At 42.9% G+C, this 24341-nt stretch overlaps 1 protein-coding gene across 1 annotated transcript; it reads left to right on the forward strand.

The window, feature by feature from the left end:
- Positions 1-158: 158 nt before the first annotated feature.
- CCSAP (centriole, cilia and spindle associated protein) lies at positions 159-22369 on the forward strand. Its single transcript, XM_030556879.1, has 3 exons — positions 159-542; positions 10603-10871; positions 17586-22369. The coding sequence occupies exons 1-3, from the start codon at positions 212-214 to the stop codon at positions 17757-17759; spliced, it is 774 nt and encodes a 257-aa protein (XP_030412739.1). The 5' UTR covers positions 159-211; the 3' UTR covers positions 17760-22369.
- Positions 22370-24341: the final 1972 nt, after the last annotated feature.

Here is a 24341-nt window from a genome sequence, read left to right on the forward strand (position 1 = left end):
AGAGGGAGGGAAGGAGAGAGGGAGAGACGCTGCCTCCGCGATGATTGGCCAGAGCAGGGCAGGGGCGGGCGCAGAACGTCGCTGTTTGGGTTTAAACGTTCCAGCGGGAGGGGCGGGCCTAGGCGCTGTTCGCGGGGGGAGGTAGCGGCTACGCCGAGCGGGGTCTCTGGAGCGGGCTCGTGGGAGCTGCCCGGCCCGGCCCGGCCCCGGCATGGTGCCCGCGCGGCCCCGCGTGAAGAGCGAGTACATGAAGCGCTTCAAGGAGCCCAAGTGGGAGTCGTGCGGCCCCTGCTACCGGGAGCTGCTGCGCTACCGCCTCAGCCGCCGCCTGCTGGAGCAGGCGCACCGGCCCTGGCTCTGGGACGGCTGGGAGCCCGACAGCAGCGGCAGCAGCGCCGGCTCCCCCTCGCCGCCCAGCACCAGCCCCCCGGCCGCGCAGCAGCAGCAGGAGGCGCCAGCGCCAGGTCCCGGCGGCAGCAGCCGCGTTGGGGAGCCGGGAGCAGCGGGGAAGGCGAGCCCGGCGGAGCCCCCGCGCCCAGCGGGTAGGTAACAGGCGGGGCCGGGCCGTGACTGCCCGTGGGCAGGTGCTCCGTGGTGTGGGGCCTGGAGAGCCAGGGTGGGAGGTCAAACCTTCCTGCTCCCCCTCTCGGGCTGCTCCTGGGCGCGTCGGGCAGGATTGCTGCTAGACTGTGCTGCTCCATCGGCCATAGCAGCCTCCAGCTTGCGGGTTTCTGATTAAAATCCCCCCTCGCTATCCCCGCTCTGGGTGGTGCAAGGGGAAGGCGGTTCCTGCCTTCCCTTGCTCCTGGCCTGACACATGTAAGACACGGGCCTTCCTGCTGCCCGGGGATGGGGGAGAGGAAAATCTGCTACGCTGTCCCCTCTGCGTCTCTCTTGTGCAGGGGTGGATGGCCTCCAGCCCTGCTGGTCCCCGCTGTCGCTCACAGCTTTGCGCAGCAGGAGAATCATGTGATTCTTGACAGCTTGCCTGATGCCCACAACGCATCCCTGAAACTGATGAGGATCCGGGTCCCTTGTCACCCAGAGCAACAAGCGTTTTCAGTGCCCCACGCAAAAGGTGCAGGAGCAAACAAAAAACAAGCAAACCCAACCCTCCTGTGAATTTGTGCCCATGAATATAGTGATTTGGTTCCCAGAGCAGCTGCCCTGTGCAGGTCTTGTTAATTTCACACTTCTTAAAGCTGTTGCTGGCTGAGGCCTGTTGGGAGGATTGCATGTAGGCTCAGACAGATAAGGCTGCTTTGGTTATGCTCCTTTCCCATTTGGAAGGCTTTTTTCTGACCCATATTTTTCCTTGTAAGGTTTAAATTCTGCAGGAATTGACTGTGTAGGTCTCATCACTTGAGATGACAGCCAGGGCCAGCTTTAGGCCAATTCCATCAATTCCCCCAAATCGGGCCCTGCATCCAGTGAGAATCTCTTCCCTGGCTAGAGGCACCTTTTTAATTTTTACTCACCTGGCGGTGCTCTGGGTCTTTGGCGGCATTTTGGTGGTGGGTCCTTCGCTTGCTCTGGGTCTTCAGCGGCAGGTCCTTCAGTGCCACTGAACACACCTTGAGTGAGTGAAGGACCCGCTGTGGAAGTGCTGCCGAAGACTCGGAGCACTGCCCGGTAAGTATAAGCCTCATGTGGTTTTTTACTTAGTCATGCCTGCTGGGACCCCGTCAAAACTGTTCAAGTTGGGCCCCACACTTCCTAAAGCCTGCCCTGATGACAGCTTTCCTGGTTGCAGAGGGTGATACACAAATAGGTTTTTTTTAGCCCCCTGGCTCAAGCAATTTGTGTTTATTTGCAGCCTAGTAACTTCTTGTTTGCTTGGAAGCTGAAAGTCTAGGAGTTGACCCCTCCTTTCATAATTCAATACCCTTTTGTAAGATTTCACCCTAGATTTCATAATACCCTTTACCTAAAGGAGGCTAACCACAGAGCACACTGTACCAATTTTCCACACCTTCTTGCTGGCTTTTCCAGTTGCTTCTGAGTTCAGTGGAAGGTCCTGGCCCCATTATAATTCTTAGGGAGCTTGGACCAAGCTACCTCTGTGCCTGCCACGTGGTTCCCAACCTCCTCCAAGACCCCTGTGTTCATCAACTGGAGGAACCCAGAGTGAGGCCACTGGTAGCTGGAGACAAAGTGTTTTAGGTGCTAGTCCGTTACTGTGGAACAGTTTGCCAAAGATCATCTTGTATTCTAATCTTCCCACCTTCAGAGCTTAGCGCAGAATGCAGTGTTGAAGTTTATTCATGATAACAGAAGTGGTGATTTGGGATGGAATGGGGAAGTGCAAGTATACATGACTGTACCCTAGGCTCTAGTCCACTTGAGTCCTTTACTTTTCATTTTACCTTATTTTCAGTGCCTAGATACTACTGTGATGTATTTAGAAAACTTAATAAAATCTCTCCACATTTCCAATTTTTGGAGTTAAGTATTTTTCTTTTGAAATATAGAGAATAACTATTTTGGTTTGTGAAAACAATGAGGCTTGTTATGTGGCACTGTAAATAATTGTCTTAAAAAAAACCTGTTTTTTCCTTTGAGTCCTATCTCTAATGAAATATAGACAATCCTTGAGTCTAGTTTATCCTAGCAATAAGAAGACTACTAAAAACAACAGCATGGGATGTTAAATTGCACTGTTTCATACATTTGTAGCCCAGGGAATTATATAATTCCAGGTTAAGTGAATGTCTGGCATGTTTCATAAACACAATAACCTTGGAAATTGAAGCTCTTTGTGTACCATATAGGCAGCACCTGTGCACATCTCCCCTCCTAATGTCTTGCCCTAGAAGTAGCCTCTCCGGGGTATGCAAGTGCAGCTGATTCTCATGCTCATTCATTCCTTATCTGTCAAGACTGCCAACACCCGGGCTAGTTGTGATAACTGGCTATGTGGACCATTGCCCATTATCAATTCTTGTTACCCAGCATTGTGTAGTAACTACTTTCAGTTATCCCTGAACTGTACTGTATTATAGTCGGTCACACAAGTGCTAAGTGTGATTTGGGCAGACACCATAGGCCCTAATCCTTGGGAGTTCCTGAGCACTTGAATCTCCCATTGCAGTGAATGGGTACCTGGCACCTGCAATACCTCAAGGTCAGACTCTGACACATCTACAGTATACTAACATAAGTAAATTAAGTAAAAATGTGAAACTCAAAATGGAGGCTGTGATGTACAAAAACTAATGATAAGCAGTCATACCATGTATATAGATTTATTAGGGCATCTATACTGTTAAGTGCTTTGTGAGGTGAAACACTTTAACCACTGAAGTTCCATGTATTCCTTTTAACACCTCTTTTCTTGCACTTTTTGTAAAATGAAGGTGGTATTGAAGTACTAGGTACACTAAGCCCACGTTCAGACTAACCCGCGGCATCGGCGGGTTAAAATCGATTGCTCGGGGATCGATATATCGCGTTTAGTCTGGACGCGATGTATCGATCCCCGAGCGCGCTTACATCGATTCTGGAACTCCATCAACCCGAACGGAGTTCCGGAATTGACACGGAGAGCCGCGGACATTGATGCCGCGCCGTCTAGACTGGTGAGTACCTCGATTTTTAGAAATTCGACTTCAGCTACGTTATTCACGTAGCTGAAGTTGCGTATCTAAAATCGATTTTAATACCCTAGTCTGGACGTGGCCTAACTGACTGTAAATCATGAATTGTCATGACCCAGGCTAGTGGAAACTGTAACTGCAGCATTTGTGGAGCATGTTTAAAGAAACAAATTGTGGCAGTATCTCTCATCCTGACTCACAGCTACTTATGTAAATTGTTGCTATGGTGTCAGTGTATCTTTATAATTACATAAGCAGGTTCTGTGGCAAAAAGCAGCAGCAGCAAGGAAGGCTACATGCCAGTTACTGGAGTTTTGAGAGCATTGTATCTTTAGAGTATGTTTATGCAGCATGGTGGTATGTGGGGTGTGTATACCTATGTGCTGTTGTGAAATCAGGCTATGTTGACACTGCTATGTGTACCTATACATTGCAGTGAAAGGCTCTGGTACGGGGAGGCAGTGAGGAAAGGCTCTGGTAGAGGGGAGTTGGCTGTAGACTTTCCTTGTGGCAGGGATGCTACTAGAGCCTTTCCCTACAGCAGGGGAGTGACAGAATATTACACTGCTAAAAATGGCAGTGTAGACAGAGAAGGCACTGGTTGGGCATGTAGAGAGCCATGTAGGATATGTACTGACAGTATTCAGGCATGTCTTTACTTCAGCATCTACACTGCTATTTATACCTGTGTTTGGGGCAAGAGGGGCATGTAGTGTCATTGTTTGTAAGGAGACCATTCAATTCAAGCCAGGAAGCTACAACTTCTGACATCGGTCTCTATCGAAGATATTCCATGAAGTTATTTATATAGCTACACTGGGTAGCAAATTGATAGACTGGAGGCTGGCTCTCTGGTCATTCCTCACAGATGGATTTCAGGTGATCTTGACAGACAGCTGCTCATCTTCATTGGGAGCCCTCTTGTACAGGACCCTATAGAGATCAATCCTCCCCCCCTTATCACTAGTGGATATCAAGAGCTGCTATGGGTTCAAGTGCCGACAGTATGTTTACATGGTCATATGTATCCTTCTCCAACTGGATCAGGATTTACTGTTGCTCACTGTCCTAATGTGTAGCAGCAATAAGTACTTGGATGGACACAGCTGGTTCACATTTCAACCTGTGTAATATAGCAGTGATTCTGGTGAGCAGGGGAAACAGCAGAAGCTATGCCTGGCTCCCTCTGTAGCCTCTCAGTCATGGAAAATAGCACAGTACAGCATCTCCATAATAGACTCCTACACAAGGATCCATTCTAGGTCCTCTCCTTATCAACATGTATACTTATGACCTGCCAATAAGTACATGTGGGTGACTATGTACATGATATCCAAGGGTCCCTTACCGAGGACATGAATGCTTTAGCTATTTACACTAAGGGAATCTAAGATGGTGGCAACAACTTTACACCGCCAGACCAATCAACCCCTTCCAATCTGTGTTGAGGATTGTTCATTCCCTTTTCAGCCAGTTGTCACTCATTTAGGAGTGAATAGGACCATAGTCTAACATACCATTCCCATCTAGAACACTTAAAGAAAAGAGCTCCTCCTGCACTGCCTTGATCCAGAGCTAGCAGGAACCTCCTGGGGAGCAGAGGCAAATGTTCTACAATAGGATAATTACTGCTCCCAAAACATCTCAGTATCTCTAGATGCTCTGCCCAATTCCCAAAACAGGAGAGAATGTGAGCTGGAGAAGGTCTTCCTCCAAGTTGATGACTCTGGATGCTAGGAGCATGCAGACTCAAAACGGCTTGCCTGGATGCATTGGCAGGCTCCAGTCAAGTTCCACAGGATGGGCAGAAATGTTCTCCCACAATACATGATGAACCAAGCCCTAGAGTGTTCATAGCTACCCTGGGTGCTGAGAAACCTGGAATATGCCCCAGAAACCTCGATATCTGACTCTGATGTAACTCTGGCTTGCATAGTGCAATGTAGTGCTGAAGTTGGCATACACTTTGTTAATCTGGAGCTGCATGCAGCCCCACATTAACATCTAATTTATTTTTTGGGGAGCTATATGAGCCAACATTTTGATGAGCTGCCATCACCTTAAAACTGCATGGAGGGCTTTTGATTGATGAAACCAACCTGTCACACACACAGCTGACATGGTTCCAATAGGTGCAAATAAGCAACACACACTTCCCCCAAGATCTACCTGCTTCGGGGGGGAAAACACATATGGTTCCTGCTGACTAGTCATGACTCACTGCACAACATCCATTTGTGGCAACTGTTCATGCACTCATGAGCCTTAGCAAGAAAGTTTGAAACATAACTTTTCAAACAAATCATAGAATAGAATATAAGAGTTGGAAGGGACCTCAAGAAGTCATCTAGTCCAACCCTCTGCTCAAAGCAGGACCAATCCTAAACTGGTTCCCTAAAGGGTTGAACTCACACCCCTGGGTTTAGGAGGCCAATGATAAATGAGATTTTAGTGTCTCTGCATAATTGCAGAATAAGGTTTTTTGGCTCTGTTTTTTTTTTAAGGAAAAGTCCCTCTCCTCTGGTCATACTGTGAACGGTTATGCTGGGTATAATATACAGTAGTTCAGAACTCCTGTTGGTCACTCTGTCGAAACCCTCCCCCCATTTCATTCTTTGCTTAACGCCTATAATTTTCAAAGACCAAGGAGAAGAAAATTTATGAAGCGGTAGTATCTACACTTTCCAGCTACATCTCTTGAAAAATTTCATTACAGTTAGAAGTGCTGTGTGGGCAGCTAAATATCAGCATTTTCTTTACTTAGCTCTTCCAAGCTTTGTGACTGACATCCACCTACACACTACAGTTATCTGATAGGGCCTTACCAGGAGATGTGCTTGTTTATCATGCAGTGTACAGTTTTGTTTTGTTTTTTTGTTTAAGACTCAAGACTGCAACTTTATTCATTAGGTTATTTTTGTACTAAAAATCTTGTGCTTTTTTTTTATATGGCTGTTCAGATTTGTGCATTCCTCATGGCTAGCACTACTTGTTCAAATTTAGGAATATTTCACTGCTGCAGTGACATTTATGGGTACTACTGCTTCTTTCTTCCTTGGTCCTTTTGTATAGCAGTCTTTCCCAAAGAAATAAGTCCTATTTAGATTTCCGTGCTGGATGGTTAGTGCACATTTTAAGACTTATCGCAATAGAAAGTTGTCACACAGGCTTATGTTCCTTTGGAAGGGAACCACTTAACACGAGTTGTGGAGTGCCAAATAAAGATCCCATCCACATGGCCTTTGTCAACTAACTTGAAAACTGTTTCTTTCCTTAACATGGTCTGCATCCACATTACAAGTTCTATAGAATCATAGAAACGTGGGGCTGGAAGGGATTTCAGTAATTCAGGCCAGCTCCTTGTGCTGAGGCAGGATCAAGTATACCTAGACTATTTCTGACAGATGTTTGTCTAACCTGTTCTTTAAAAACTCCAATGACTGGTATTCCACAGCTTCCTTTAGAAGACTATTCCAGTGTTTAACTTCCCTTCTAGCTACAACTATTTTCCTAATATCTAACCTAAATCTTCCTTGCTGCAGATTAAACCCATTACTTCTTGGCCTATCTTCAATGGATGTGGAGAACAACCAATCAATAGTTAGAATATTTTGAAGACTTAGGTCCGCACTCAGTTGTCTTTTCTCTCCAGACTAAATATGCCCAGGTTTTAAACATTTCCTCATAGGGCAAGTTTTTCTAAAGCCTTTATCGCTTTTGCTAATTGCCTCTGAGCGCGCTCTCCAATTTTTCCATATCTATTTTAGTGTGGCCCCCCCCAGAACTGGACACAGCACTCCAGCGCCAAGCAGGACATCTACCTCCCATGTCTTGCATACAACACTCCTGTTAGTACATCCCAGAATATTAACCTTCTTAGCAACTGCATCACACTGACTCATTCAGATACAGGTTAGGTGGTAGTATTCCTGCAAAGTTATTCCCCATATTAAAAAAACCTGTCATAAACAGGGTTCTGGTGTGGAGGTGCTGATGGCACTGCAAAGGTCACTGATGGATATAGATTGGCATCTCAATTTTCATCCTCCTTAAAGAACCCCGTTGCATCTTACACATATGGATGTTTCAACAGACTTGTCTTGGTTTTAAGTGTAATTTTTACTGATGCAGGTTCCTGTGCAGATAAGGCTTGTGCTGGAGAATTATCCAAATGCTATATAGCTGTAGCATGACCAATCCAGAGTCAAGTGCCTTAAAGAGGTGTTGGTCTGATGATAGTGCTGTGCTGGAGAAGAGGCAGGGAAGAATGACTGCTGTTGACTGTGGAATTGCTCTTTACAGACTCTTCATCCTGTACTTGATGTGTGTGGAGGATATTCTTTCTTTCACCACTACCTTCTTGTAGCCTTCTATGCTGCCCTTTTGTTTCTGAAGCTTTGCAGGCAAGTGTATTACTGAATTTTTCTTCTTTTTGTAATGTTCTTAAACTTCCCCCTCTCCTGTTGACTTCCATAGTCCACTAGCTATTCCAACCTTGAGCTAGATGAATTTCCCCCATTCCATATGGTGTTTAAAGGTGTTAAAAATTAGAAATAATGTGACACCCTATTGGTTTGTATATACTATCCCACTTCCCAAGCAGTTCATTTCTATTGGTTACATAGTTTGTATTCTCAGTTTCTGCAGTGGGCAGATGTCATCTTTGAACAAGCTGGCAAGCTGTGGCGACAACCTATGGCCAAAACCACAAAACCTAAAAATAATTTTGACTATTTCCTCTTACATGACTGTCTTTTTCCTATGCTAGCTAAGTACCCAAACTGTGCTAGAGTTTACATGCTCAGTGAAATCTTAAGTTTGCTTGTGCAAGTTGGGTCCAATAGGAGCTCTGTCTAAAGTATGGATATCTCTTTACCTTCAACCATACACACTTTAAAACTACAAACTGAAACACTTCATTAAATGTTCCACTCAATTTTTTTATTGGCTTGCTCTCACCTCCTGATTGTGGGTATGTCTCTATGTGGATCGTGTTGGCATCTGGAGAAAGGGAGCAGAAGGTGAGCTCTGTCTGCTCTACAAGGCAAACCTGGCATGAATTAATGAGTCTTGGGATGGAGGATGCATGTGGTGCTGCCCACCAAGTGCCATTGTGGGGTTTAAAACTGGATGCTTGGGAGTAGGGGGTTAGCCTTGCATTTGGGCACAGAGGTCACTAACAGGACGTACTTTGATTTACACTGTGATTGCTGTGTTCATAACAGAAAGATGGCTTTTATTTAAAGTAGAACTTGCAGAATAGTCTATTCCGAGGTCCTTCCATCATAATCTCTTGTGTCCTGATATTTTTGTCATTAACTCTTGTAAAACCATTTGGATTTTACTGTAAATTTCAAAGAAAAAATTCCCCTATGCATATTTGTTACATTTTTGCCCATCTAGACCAGTAACAACTCAGGGCAGGGAGATCTGTCACATGCGCACACACACACTATAATATAAATCCTTTTTTTTTGCATTTTCTGGTATAGAAATGGTTTTGTTTTACAAGAAAGAGGGACGCTTGGCATTTGAGCAAACTTTCTAATAGTTAATTGATCTCTGTACTGAGAGCCAGGGGTCTGTGTCATAGATAGAACCTTGAAAGGCTCTTCTTGAATGCATGTGAAACACTCCTTGGAACTGTGCTGAACAGGTTGGGGAAAAATCCTCATGTCGACTCAGGACAAGTAGAAATGCAGTTTGGTAAAGTGTCACTTTCCCTTCCCACTGTGCATGGTCAACAGGTGGTGCTGCAGGCAGGCTGACTAACATCAGGGACAACAGCAATGAGTTGCTAGTCTGAGTGGGGAATGGGGATGTCTGGAAAGGCTGAGAGGAAGTGGAGCACAGTAAACAGCTGTGGGGGTGGAAGAGTGATGCAAATACTAGAGCAGAGCTGCCAGTTAGAGTGGAGTATGATGGAGAGTAGCTGATGTCAAAAGCAATGTCTTGGGAGCAGTGCACACAGTTGAGCATGCTGGAGGCTGGGGCTCAGTTTGAATGTTAGTGATCTGATGGAGGCAGGGGAGAATGAGCATAGCTCATAACTAAGCTCAGGTAATCTGAAGGCAAGCAATAGTCTAACTTTTTCTTGCAAAGGCAGCGTGTGAAATAAAACTTGATTTTTAGGAGCAAGATGGCTTCTCCAACACTGCAGTCCTGCAGTGCTGGACAGTTGAATTTGGTGGCCATTCTTTCACTTGCATATTAAGTACATTAGTGTAAAACAACTCACTTAAAAGAACATCAGCAAAAAGAGAACAAACCCTCAAATACCTGTTTAAAAATCTATATATTATATGTGTTGGCTTTTGGTGTTTTGAAAGGAATCTGCAGAGCAGTATTAAAGGCTCTGGGCCAAGCATGGCACAGTGTGTAAGTGAGGCCACTTAAACATAAGGCTATTTTGAGAAGTGTGTTTTCCCATGAAAATATCAGCAGGATACAGTTGGCAAAAATGTGTGTAATCAGGAAGCATGAAAGCTTTCACATAAGGAAGCCTAAATTCAAAGACCCTTTTGTAAGGGTAGGCACTCCTACAGCATGAGGTCATATTTCACATGCTCTACCAGGCACACTGAAGATAATGACCGAGTTTAAATGCCTATGTCAACATATTTGTTGGCTATGTAGAAAAAGTTGCAAGATGATGGCCCCTCATGGTACTCAGTCTGTCTATTCTAGCAAGTGCTCCTAGGTGGCTTTGGTCACACCCTTATATTGAGTGCACTTGTTTTAAGTATTTGATATTCTGTAGTTTTGGACATCAAGTGACTAGCATGCTCCATATGCCAGTCTGACACTAACAAGGGGAAGATCACTTGTATAAATGAGACTTAATGGGGGTGTATCTGCAGTCATGCAACCGGGGGCTGTTCCTCTTCTCTATCTTTCAATACCACTTTAGGAAGAAAAATTTTAACTGTTGTTCAGGCATGTATATGTATGCGGTCTTTGTTGCTAAATGTTTTAAAGCTGAACTGAATACTTATTTTTCCTTTAGAGAAAGAAACAGAGGGAGACGACCAAGAGAAAGTTGCAGAACAGGCATTGGTGAAAGAAACTGACAAATCAACCACCCGTACAGGACAACAACCAAGTCGAAGTGCCTTGTCCAGTCGGAATGATCGAAGATCAGCTAAAAGTCCTCAAAGGACAGATGCAGCAAAGGAGCATAAACATCCATTTGCTTTATATGGCTGGGGAGAAAAACGTACAGATACAGGGAGCCAGAAAACTCACAATGTCTGTGCTTCTGCTTCAGTGCATGAAGTAAGCAAACATTCAAATATAAATATAAAATTGTTTTTTACAGTTTAATCTCTCTCCCCATCTATAGGGAAAAGAATAATACTGATTATTTATAAATAAAATTCACTACCCTATTAACCCCTCTTAACCTGCATCCAGGACTTTTTGGGCATTAATGTCTCAAAGTTTTCCTAGCTTAGTCCTGCCATGCTATTTTGTCACTCTGTATTAGTCAGAAGGAATGACACTTTGGGAGGAGTGGACTAGGAGGCATTAGGTTTGAAATACCTAAATTCTCTAGAGCTCCAGGCCTGAATCCTGCAGGACTAACTTGGCCTTAACTTTTCCAAGTTTAGGAAAATTGAGTTCCATGTAGTGTGTGCATTTTCACTTAAACAGTAGTTGTCCTCTGCCCTATGCACACGAAGCTCAGGCTTCCACAGCAAAAATCAGCCACTTCCTAAAAATTGTTGGGTGCCCACTTTGACACCCTGCAAGCCTAATTTTCATGTAGTGCTAAGTACCTGCCCTCTGAAACTCAGGCTGTTGAGATGACAAACTGGACATCTAAAACATAGGCACCCAAATTAACCGATCACTTTTGGAAAATCTTGCCATAAGTACATCAGAATGGCTCCTCTAATAGATGCCTTTCCTTTCATTGGCTTTCACCCTTTGCCCCAGTGTATAAATGCATATGCTCTTTATAAATGTTCAATTCAAACTCAAAGGTTGAAGTCAGACCAGTGGTTTGAGTGCATGGTACCTTTCAAGAACGTTAATTTCAAAAAAAACTCCAGGAAATTCAGTTAAGGTTGCACACCTCTTCAAACGAGGAATGCAACCCACCTTAATTCTACCCTGAAGAAAATCAAATTCACAATCAAGCCTTTATTTCAGTGATGACCACAAGAACTAAAATGCCTTGGTCTCAACTGTAGTGGGTTGTGTCACTTTGTCATACACTACATAATTTATAAACTTCTTCCTAGTCAAATAGTATAGTGAATGCACATCCCTCCTCTCCTCTCCCCTCTTCATTAAGGGTCTGCTCCTGTGAGATGCTGAAGATTGGGTCCTGTTATCTATGTAGATGCCAATTATCTGACTGTCATTGGACATGGTTATGTGTCATTATAGAGCTTGGGTGGGGATTTTGGGGTAGAGAGAGCAACTGCTTATGAAGAATCAAAATCTCCTGTCTGAAGACTCCAAATGAACTTTGACCAATACTTTGGTCCCATCACTAATTTTTCAAGCACACCGATTACTCTATAGCTTCAACTGTAAGAAAACCAGTGACTACGTTTATAGCTGGTTTTGGTTGGATCTAAGAATACTGCTTTAGTTTTCACACAACTGAGTCTGTCTACATAGCTCCCTAGTGCAGACACAGCCTATGCTGACAAGAGTTTTTCTGCTGGTGTAGGAACACCCCCACCCAAATGATAGCTATGCCAACAAACACTCCTTTGTCAGTACAGCTGTGTCTATACCAGGGCTTTTGTCTGCCTAGCTGGCCAATCAGGGGTCTGGGTTTTTCACAGCCCTAATATAGATGTGCAGATAGACATTTAAAATGTCGACTAAGGCCATGTCCCCATATTTCTAAACTGCCAATTGCTTTCAAAAGGTTCGAGACTAAATGACTCCTTGGTGCAGCCTCTGATTAATGCATAGTTCTTTGTCTTATTTCAGCGCTACTGGAAAAAAAGTGGATGAAATAAATATACCCTCAGGGTCTGAACTCCATGAAAGAAAGTCTATCAGAAGTGGGCAGTTAGCAGCAAGTGTCCCAAAGCAGGCAGACAGGTAGACGAGCTCAAGCCTAGAAATGACATAAGTGGTTCAGCTATCGATGAGTGAATTCCTTTGTATCTATCCCTTGGAAGCTGAGTAATGTTATGAAGTTGTAAATGTTGAGCCTGATAGTGTTGGTAGCTAGTAAAATGTTATGTCTGAATAACAACTCATTACTCCAAAATGGTGAAAGTTCTGACTGTTGTAACACACTATCTTACAGAATGGCTGACCTTGACCTTGTTTGGGCCTCAGCCCTTCATTCCTTGTTCACTGAAAACTTCTGCTCAAGTCAACAGTTCTCTTTGATGCACAGAGTAGGGGTACATCTGCACTACAGGATTATTCCGATTTTACATAAACCAGTTTTGTAAAACAGATTATATAAAGTCGCGTGCACGCGGCCACACTAAGCACATTAATTTGGCGGTGTGCATCCATGTACCGAGGCTAGCGTTGATTTCCGGAGCATTGCACTGTGGGTAGCTATCCCATAGTTCCTGCGGTCTCCGCCGCCCATTGGAATTCTGGGCTGAGATCCCAATGCATGATGGTGCAAAAAGTGTCGCGGGTGATTCTGGGTAAATGTAGTCACTCATTCCTTCCTCCATGAAAGCAAAGGCAGACAATCATTTCGCGCCCTTTTTCCCTGGATTGCCCTGGCAGACGCCATAGCATGGCAACCATGGAGCCAGTTTTACCTTTTGTCACTGTCACCCTATGTGTACTGGATGCTGCTGACAGAGGCGGTACTGCAGTGCTACACAGCAGCATGCATTTGCCATTACAAGGTAGCAGAGACGGTTACCAGTCGTTCTGTACCGTCTGCTGTGCCATTGTAAATTGGCGATGAGATGACGGTTATCAGTCGTTCTGTACCGTCTGCTGCTGTCATGGGTGCTCCTGGCTGACCTTCACTGAGGTCAGCCAGGGGCGCAAAGACAAAAATGGGAATGACTCCAAGTCAATTCCTCCTTTATGGTTTATCTAAAAATAGTTAGTCCTGCCTAGAATATGGGGCAAGTGTACTAGAGAACCAGAGAGCACAGCCGCTCCATGTCAGATCCTGCAGAAATGATGAGCTGCATGCCATTCACGGGGGGTGCCCCTGCAACAACCCCACCCATTGATTCCCTTCTCCCACAACCTTTCTGGGCTACTGTGGCAGTGTCCCCCATTTGTGTGATGAAGTAATAAAGAATGCAGGAATAAGAAACACTGACCTTTTTAGTGAGATAAAATGAGGGGGAGGCAGCTTCCAGCTGCTGTGATAATCCAGGCAGTACAGAATCTTTTCTTCAGATGTGAAAGGGGGGGGCTGATGGAACTCAGCCCCCAGTTGCTAGGATGAGGATGGTTACCAGCTGTTCTGTACCATCTACTGGGAATGACCGGGAGTCATTCCTATTTTTACCCAGGTGCCCCCAGCCAACCTCACCTGAGGCCAGCCAGGAACATTCACGGGCTGATGACGATGGATAGCAGTCATATTGTAGTGTCCGCCACCGGGGAGGGGAGAGGAGAGGATGCTGCTATTCATTGCCGTAGCACCGCGTCTACCAGCAGCATGCAGTAGACATATGGTGACATATAAAGTCAAGAAATGATTATTTTCCCTTTTCTTTCACAGGGGAAGGGGGGGTAAATTGACGAGATACTGTGAAACATCCTGGACAATGTGTTTGACCCTACAGGCATTGGGCGCTCAGCCAAGAATGCAGATGCTTTTCGGAGACTGCGGGGACTGTGGGATAGCTGGAGTCCTCAGTACCTCCTCCCTCCGTCCATGAGTGTCCATTTGATTCTTTGGCTTTCCGTTACGCTTGTCACACAGCACTATGCTGTGGCCTCTGTCTATCGTAGCCTGGAGATTTTTTCAAATGCTTTTTCATTTCGTCTTCTGTAACGGAGCTGTGATAGAACAGATTTGTCTTCCTATACAGCGATCAGATCCAGTATCTCCCGTACAGCCCATGCTGGAGTGCTTTTTGGATTTGGGACTGCATCGCCACCCATGCTGATCAGAACTCCACGCTGGGCAAACAGGAAATGAAATTCAAAAGTTCGTGGGGCTTTTCCTGTTTACCTGGCCAGTGCATCCGAGTTCGGATTGCTGTCCAGTGCAGTCACAATGGTGCACTGTGGGATACCGCCCAGAGGCCAATACCGTCCATTTGCAGCCACACTAACCCTAATCCGATATGGTAATACTAATTTCAGCGCTACTCCTCTCGTTGAGGAGGAGTACAGAAACCGGTTTAAAGAGCCCTTTATATCGATATAAAGGGCCTTGTGTGAATGGGTGTAGCGTTAAATCGGTTTAACGCTGCTAAAATCAGTTTAAACGCATAGTGTAGACCAGGCCATAGTCTTGTCATTGGAATATGTCAAGGCCTGATGTTCCATGACAGTGGACCAAGGGCATGGTTATGCTGCATAGCAAACCTGGGTTTGTAGGACCTATTCTTTCCAAGCTCTCATGAAAATGTCCACACTGCATTGCTGTATGAGTGTCACAAGCATGCCAATGCATCCTCACTGCACTATGCAGACCAGAGTTACACCAGAGTCGGACATTGAGGTTTCTGGGGCATATTCCAGGTTTCTCAGCACCCTGGGTAGCTATGGACACTCTAGAGCTTAGTTCATCATGTATCGTGGGAGAACACTTCTGCCCATCCTGTGGAACTTGACTGGAGCCTGCCAGTGCATCCAGGCAAGCCATTTGAGTCTGCAAGCTCCGAGCATCCAGAGCCATCAATTGGATCCATCACTGGAGGAAGACCTTCTCCAGCTCACATTCTCTTATTTTGGGAATTGGGCAAAGCATCTGAGATACTGATGGCTGTTTTGGCAGCAGTAATTATCCTATTGACAATATCTCTTGGCAGGGGGTCACAGCCATGGCAGCTGCAACCTGACTGAAGCTGCTCATGCCTATTGTCGTAGTTGCAGGTTCTCCATATGTAGGCTGATCCTTCTGGAGCAGGACCAGAAGCATGGATTGGTGGGATCACATCGTGCAGGCCTGGGATGACTAGCATTGGTTCGAGAACACTCTTAATGAAGAAGCAGATATTTCTGAAGGCTTATGCCCAAACATCTGCAAGTGGGTAGTGGTTTGTGCAGCTGCATAATTGCTCTACATATAGGGCCTTTATGTGCAGTGTGACTGTTTCCTCATCCCTCACAGTCATGTTGCCTTTTAGTTAGGTGTAACTATTGGCCACTTAGGTCTGCTGGGATATGGTATCACTTTGTTCTCAAATACATGTATTCCAGAAGCATTATTCCAGCAGGTTTTTTGGGATGCGGGGAAGGCTGTGACCAATGCCACTGAAAATAGGTGCAAACATGTATTGCATAGCAGCCTGCATGAGCCCTCCCAATCAACTCTTTGGAAGTCCACATAGTAATCATTCTTAATACAGAAAGACTTGCTTGTTTTTTCCCCTCTATAGCATGTTCCTTAGTCCATCCTGTAGAATGTAGAAACTTATTAGGCTAATCTTGGGCTAAGCATGGATGCTGGCCAAATTATGGAGATGCTGGTTGTGAGTCTGTAGTTAAAGTTGAGTTCTGTCTTCCTCTTACACTGAGATTCTAGCTTTGCTTTATGAAAAATGCAGTATATCCTCTCTGAACCTAGAGCACTTAGATTACACCATGATATTCTTTTAAAATGTACAAGCAAATCAGTTAATTTTAAAACTCAAGCTAACAGTGAGTCCTAAGAAAGCTTTGCTGTAGTCTTTCTTCTTTCCTGAATGATGATGATAGGAATGGAATAACACTCAACTTTCCATATAGTTAAAGCATCTGGAGATCTTGTGCATAATTACATTTGAAAAAATTAGGTTGTAATTAAGATACTTTAATGTATCTAACTTGTGATTCTACAGGGTCAGTTCAACAGCTCAGGGGACTCTGAAGTGGGGCTGTTCACATTGGCTGCAATTCAAGCCAACCATCAGCCTTGCTCTACAGCTTACTTGCATGCAACCATTCTGTTGACTACTTAGTATGAGGGAGACTTGACACATCCTCCTTCAGGGTTCTCCAACTGCCTGCTAGCTTAGGTGTCAGTGTTTGAAAGGTTCCCTATGGCTCTGAGCACTTTTGGGATAATTGTGGAAGGAGTGCAGGCCCAGATGTTGGGACTTGGGGGCTGGCTTCCATTTCTTTTACTTACTTTTTTTTTTGGTCTCCAAACACTGCCCTTTAAACCAATATGTTAGTTGCAAACTAATGATTAATTTTGTGTAAGTACAGTATGCTTTGAATGTTAAGGACTGCTGTGGTGTACTGGTGAATCTGTCCTTAAGTTAAAATAAAAATAAGCTTGTTAATTCATTTTCAAATCAATAGAAATCTTATAATTGCATTCTTTTGGGTTTTGGTGTTCATGTATGAAGTTTTTAACTTTTAAAAACCAAAAATTCCAAGAAGAATTGAAAAATTACAGTTGTGTACATCTGTAACTTAATTCCATTTTAAGGGTAAGATAAATTAGAGGGATGTTGTTGTAATTTTTAAAATTCACAGTTAGGGTTACACTTGACAGATTCAAACATGTTAAGATATAGAAATGCAAACTCAAGACTCACAAGCAACTTCAACTCTACCTTGGAGTGAAATCATGAAGGGAGGAAAAACAGTGGGGGCAGAAATACCAAATGTTTGTAAAGTTCAATTTCATCTAATCTGAGACCACAAACACTAACATGCCTCTCTTGTGATTAGTGGCACCAAGATGTATACCCCAGGGTGTTCTAAAATCTCTTTGGAATCCTATAGTCGTAGAATCAAATTGTTCCCTTTGACTGGGGGAATGAAGGTCAAGGGTCAATTTTTAAATAACCTTTGTTTTCTTGAATAAAAATTAGACTTCTTACTCTTTCCACAAAATTGACTGTAATTCTAAATTCTTGATAGATTCATGAATCTGCACTACGAGCAAAGAACAGAAGGCAAGTGGAGAAAAGGAAATTGTCTCAAAAGCGAGTGCGCTCTGCAGATGTGGATCGGACCTGGAGAGTAAAGCCTTCCCTGCCAGATAATCCCTGGATGACTGAGTACATGAGATGCTACTCAGCAAGATCTCGGTGAATCAAAAGTTGCTTGGACATCTTTCTAAATTAAAATATTTATATTAGATCAGGACATTGGTGCGAACTACTTATGCAAGGTTTTTATAGGGGGTTTCCAGCAGTCTGTTATAATCATTTGTATTTTGGCTACCTACCTCATCAGTAGAGCTGGAGCCATAACATTTGAAGATGTTTTTAAATATAGTTCCTTAAATTTTTAAATATTTCTCCTTTTCTGAAGTCTTTAAGAGGCATTTCAATGGATCTTTTGAGATGATTTCAAAATACTGAAAGTCTAAACTTTTACAAAATCTTTGTGAAATGAACCAATTCTAAAAAAACTTTCAACTGCCCCCTTTAAAAAAAAAAAAAAAGTGTGTGTGTGGGGGGCCTTAACTCAAATCATGTGATCATGGTGGTGTTGGCAACCTTTCCCAGAGTATGGTGTATGTGCTATTGCATTATTTAAAATACTTGATTCAACACCTTCAAAATATCATGTAGGTTACAATATCCAACCTGGAAGCAAGTGGCTCTGGTACACAATCTGAGACACAATGAATACTGGCCTGATGAAGACAGCTGTTAAGTGTTGTCTGCTATATATTAGAGACTTTTTTTAAAAAAAACTTGGTAATATTTCTCTAAACTTTCAGTAATTAGTGAATCATGCAGATATTCTTCAACTGAGTTTCATTGCTGTTTTAAAATGTCAGTGGAATAGATTAATATGATTCAGTTGTGGCAAATTATTTTCCAAGTGAGAAGTCCACGGGATTAATTTGCAATTACTGTGACTATTACACCAAATGACTGATGTAGACAATCATTATTTGATGGCTGTTGGTCAATAGACAATTGCTTGCTGTACTGCTCTTGACCTGACAACATCATACTGAGCTAGTAAAAACACCCGTTTTGTGCTTAATCATTTTGATACCAGCCTCTCAATGAAGACTGTATATATTTCAAAATGTACTTTGACCAGACACCAGCTGATTCATTAGTGAAGTCTTGTTTGTTTTTAATGTTTGTAGCTGGAGAGTGGGGAGAGTGTATTTCACTGGTATGCATTCCATTTGGTTTAGTATGGTTAATAATACTTAAGTTTTAAATTTGTAGAACAGTTTTGATAAACATTTGCAAATGAAGTTTTCATGGCCATATCTGTCCTGGAGGCATGTTCATAACTTTCTGCCAAGGGGAAAGAAAATAAACCCCGTAGTAACTGGAGACTAATGAAATCTGTGGCTATTTTCACTTGGTTGGCTGTTTTCTGTACAACGTAGGACTGCCAGTAATTGATGGATCCTCAATTTGTTTCTTTACTCAGTTGTTCTAAATGTAACTTTAGTTTTGTAGTAAACATGAGCTTAAAGATCCTTGCAGTAGCTGTGCGCTTTTTGAGATCTCTTTGAAGTGCGGTGGTGGTGGTGTAATAGTTCTGAGGTTCATTCTTTTACAGGCTGCTTTGGGATCACTGACCTCTTTTGACATAGCTTGATCACACTTAACATTTCAGACTCTCTTTTAAACAAAACTTTTAAAATCTATGAGAAATGTTATGCCCCTATTGGAAGTGTAGTAACAGTGTGTTTAATGCATTTGACCAGTCTGCTTCATTTCACTACAGTGAAGTGCAGAAAATAAAGTAACAGCAATAAGTAAACTAGAATCCAAAAATCTAAGGTTAGTAGTAATAAAGGAGTTGATGTGACTCAGTCTAGAATAGTCTGGCTGAAACTGGCCACATTGACTGAGTAAGCATGGCTTTCATATTTAAGTTTTTCAAGGGATACTATTAGGTTAAATAATTTGAAAGTTGTATGTCACTGAGGCCAGAGATCATTAAAACTGACTTATAAAATACAGAAGGATTTAATAAGTCAGACATGGCCTCATTTTCTGGCTTTAAAAACTTATAATACAATTCCAAAAAAAATTCAAAACATCCAATAGATTTTATGCAACTTTCTAGTGACTAGTTTAGAAGACTAGGCTTGTAGAGTCTTTAATAGACAGATCATTTGCTTTTCAGAACTAATATCTGTCTACAGCTGAAAATATTCTGTAAATTTATTTGTGGCTTGTACCAGTGACTAAAATACACTTAATAGATCTCCCTTCCTCCAGATCAATGCCCAGTATTGAGGACATCCTAGTCCATTGCATGTCAACTTTTTTTTAACTTAACTAAGATCTTTCCACTATCTAGGGCCTAGTTTACTTTCCCTCAAGATGCATCTGCTGTAAACGTGGTCTAGTTCCAAATGTCCCCTTCTGTTCTCAGGGTTAGTTGGTCTCCCCTAGACAGCAGCACAGAAGCTCCACTAGCTGTATGTTAGCAACTATATTGGATAAACAAAACTGCTTTTACTCAAACATTGGGTGCTTCTCTGGCTTTGCTGGAATATTTTGAAGTACCTAATATTTAGTCCTTTCTGTTCCATACTTTCAGTGCAGATATCAAATCAGCCAAACTACTGCCCTGGTCTTTTAGTATTTAAAGATTCAGTAGGTTGTTTAAATATCTTATATACAGTTTATGCCCTAACTAAGCTACAGCATCAGTCTCTCTATGTTGACAACTTTTTTTTTTTAAGGGGTTGTTCTGTTTTCACCCTCGGGCTAAGTTAGTTTTGACAGGAACAGCTGTTGACTGACTAGCTAAAAGGCAGTAGTGTCACAAAATCAGGTCATATGTCTGTCAGTTGGAAGGTTCCACAGTACCAGGCTGTGGCTAAAAACAGCATTGAATTATGTGCATGGACTGACTTTTTTGGTAACTCAGGTAAAGCCTCAGTTGCAAGGCAGGTTTTTTCTGAAGACTTTTTTTAAATTGGGAAAGCTGCTGATCTGTCTGACTCTTCAAGATAACCATTTGAAAATAAACACATCAGTCAACACTTGGGGCCATATTTTAAAGGGTCCTAATCTTGACCATTTGACGTTTGCCATCAATTGTGGGCGCAAATTGTAGCATTGACATCTAAGAGCTTCTCTACGCTTGTGGCAGTGTGTATTGTATGTGAAGCTTGACGTTGCAGTGACAGGCAGGCTGCATCCACACTCACTGTGATGTGTACCAAGACATGGTAACAAAAGGCTTTGATTGGGGGGGAGGGGCAGCAGGGAAAGGCTCTAGCAGCAAGAAGTTGCCAGAGCCTTTCACTGAGCTGGTGAAAGGCTCTGGAACAGGGAGCTGCCTAGAGCCTTTCCCACTGCTGGAACCCTTCACAGCAGCAGGGAGATAGCAGGACACTACACTGTTTAAAAACCATAGAGTAGAGGTGGGAGACTGGCTTGGGCCTGTAGAGAGACATGTAGGGTACTTTACTTGCCTAAGTTGTGCTTTGCTGTCTGCACAGCTATTCATACCTACGCTAGCAGTGTCTGCTCTACTTGCCACCATAAGTGCAGACTTAACCTAATTATGGCCATGGCTGATCTAAGTCCCAAAGACAGTTTCGTAAAGCAGGGGTTTTGCAGCTCAACAGCTTTTAAACTAAACTTGATGTGATATTGGAGCAGAGTCTTGATGAAAAGCCAGAAACTCCTATTAAATACCTATAATGGTTTAGCTAGCTAAGCTACTTTGCTTTAGAGATGGATTCGCTGAAGCAGACTGCCTCTTTGACAATGAGAGTTTAGGTAGATGTTTAAGTTTAAATGTCACAACCCTTTCAGTTTAGAGGAGACAGAAGCTTATCTTGAATTGAGTTGATTTTACAGAAAAAGTAAATCTACCAGCTTAATGAACCCTCATTTTAAAGACAAGGCTTGTTTTATACTTAGCAAAAAATACTATGAACTATTTACCAAAGTCTTCACTAAAACTCTGAAGGGTGTCCCTTCATTCACTAGATACTTAACAGCACTCTACATTAAGTGAAACTTGGTAGATTTTGCTAATATAATGCTGCAGTTTGTCAACTTCACAAGTTCTATGAAGACTAGTTTGGTGTACTCTGTGTACAGTGTTGCAATGAAAGCTGTAAAAGAATGCCTTTGTATAATAGAGTAGCATGCTTGTGTTCAATCATACTGTAACATCTTTCTTGCATCATGTAATTATCTAAATTTCAGTGAACAAATATCCGTTTAAGATGCTGAATTTGACTTATGATGTCTTGTATTCCTAGTAACTTGTTTGGTCCACTTTAATTGAGGCAGCAGATGTACACCACTCAATTTTTCATTCTGGGGAAAGTACATCAGTCTTTAAATTTTTTTAATGTAATGCACTGGCACTAAATTCTTTGAGTTGGACATATGGTTATAGTGACCAAAAGTTCATAAACTGAGGATCTATGTGCAATGAGTTGTTTTCAGTCCATTCCTAGATCACTCAGCAGCAAAGCCATAATGGAGCCTGACTCTCAACTCTACAGTTGGCTCCTCTAAAAACAAGGGTAGAAGCCGGGGAAGCTGCCTGATGCTGTTTTGTTAGCTTTTGTGAGCACTGAATTCACTTTAAGAACTATGGGGAAAATACCATCTAAGCTTGAAGCAATATGTGACTTTTTTAAAGAATGTTTTTAAACAGTATTTTGTTTTTAGAGCTTCTGTATTTGTATTTAACACTATGTAGGGTCAACTTGTACATGTGAATAAAATTGAGTAACTTAACTGGTTTAGCCTCTGACTTAAACAGTAGTACAGACAGAAGGTGGGGGTATAGCTTTGTGAATGTAACCATCTCTTCACAAACCAAGTACCTATTTGACTTTGCAGGCCTTAAAGTGAAAAAAGCCACTACATGGCTATGTAAAAATTTCAACCCTATCTAGCCATCACCCTGTACTCCCTGAGACACCACATTAGGAATAGGTATTAGTATGGAAAAAGGAATGGGTGCTTTTCCATCTTCTACTGGCCACTTTTCAGTATTCCTTTGGAGAACTCAGTCTACTTTTTTGCCTTCCTCTTGTTCCTACAGTAGTTAATGTAGTGTAACATGATCCCTAATACCATTTCCTCTTCTGCTTAACAGATGACAACATTGGCTTCATTGCTCTGTACTGTTAAGTGCAGATGGGGGTCCCTCTGACAAGGGCAAGAAGAAATTCCATCATTCTTTTGCCTAGGTAATTAATTCAACTGGCCCCCATAGCTGTATGCAAAGTAGCATTGAGAGCTCTAGAAGTGAAAGGATGCAGTAACCTGCCCAGCCTTAATGCAGTGGTGGGTTTACTCAGGCCTGATGCTGCTACCCTCATGCTGAGAAGGGCCACTCTACAAGTAGTCAGAGGTACTTATCTGTAATAGTTTGTAGCAGAATCAGGATCAGATTGTCACTTTCCAAGAAGTTACAGAAGTTTTTATGCAAGTGTCACACTAAAGTTCTGGCAACCTGGGGAATTGCAAAATCAAAGAAAAGACTAGAGGAAGTGTTCCAAGAGCTTAGCAAGCAACTTCTTTTCTAGACCTAGCTGGAAACTACATTAGATAAATGACCAAATGCCAGCAATGAGTATCTTATCTAATGTTCCCCAGGGTTGTGAGCTACCTGCCTTAATGTGTACCACTATGCATGAGCTCCTGGAAACATCAGCTTCTGGCAGTACAAGCACTACCTCTGAGGCCTCTGTAGGCCTTGCTATAACATACATCAACCCACAGGCCTTCTCAGTGTTCCCTGTAGTGTCCAGCCTCTTACACACTGAACATTCATGGGAAGACTTCTTGCCCTCAGGATATTCTTACTTCACATACTCCTAAAACTTGCTTTCTTAAGCAAGTGTTGATTCTACTTATGGAAATATTACTAATAACTTGGCCATCTTAAGGTGCAAGAGGAGAATAGAGGATCCTACTGCCATTTGCACTAAGGTAGGGGTCCTTCATCTCAGGCGCACCACTGCTACATAAAGCAGGGGTGGAATATCTGGTAGCAGTATCTGTGGGAGTGAGTCACTTATCCCCCTGCCTCCAGCAAAATATTGGCTTGTGCTTAACTGGGTAGATCAGCTCCCTACCACCACCACTCTTAACCTGCAAGATAAAGTAAAGGCTGCATAACCCAAAGAGTGTTGGGGGAGGCTAACAGCTGTACCTTAGTCCCCTTTGACACATCCCTTTCTAGCATTCACTGAATACTGCCAGTAAATACCCAATATCCTGTCCTCAAAGAAACTGTATAAACCCAGCCTGTTAGGTAAGTGCTGATCCTGAATTGACTTACACATTTTTTGCTACAATGTGTATCAATGATCAAGAGGCTGATAGTCCAAGTATAGTCTTCAGGAGTCATGTTTTCTGTGTAACTTGTTTCTATCTACCTAAAGCAGCATTTCTCATCCCAAATGTCTTTCATAACATTTCTAAGCAAGGCTCTTTTGGATTCCATTTTCATGAAGATGAACAGTCATCTTCCCCCACAGGACAAATGGGCATCTTTTTGCCCTTCCCTTAAATTCCTCAAAGTTCATAGTCTGCCCTCAGAGACTGACCTTCTCTGGTATCTTGACTTTGTATGTAAATAGGGTTTCCATTGTGCTGGCTTACAATTCTTAATTCACAAATGAGGACCTGAGACAGGTGCCACAACCCATACAGCAACCCTGCCTTGATTCAGAAGACTGAGGTGATGTCTGCACTA

The sequence above is a fragment of the Gopherus evgoodei genome, chromosome 3 (genome assembly GCF_007399415.2).
Source record: "Gopherus evgoodei ecotype Sinaloan lineage chromosome 3, rGopEvg1_v1.p, whole genome shotgun sequence".
Lineage (NCBI taxonomy): Eukaryota > Metazoa > Chordata > Testudines > Testudinidae > Gopherus > Gopherus evgoodei.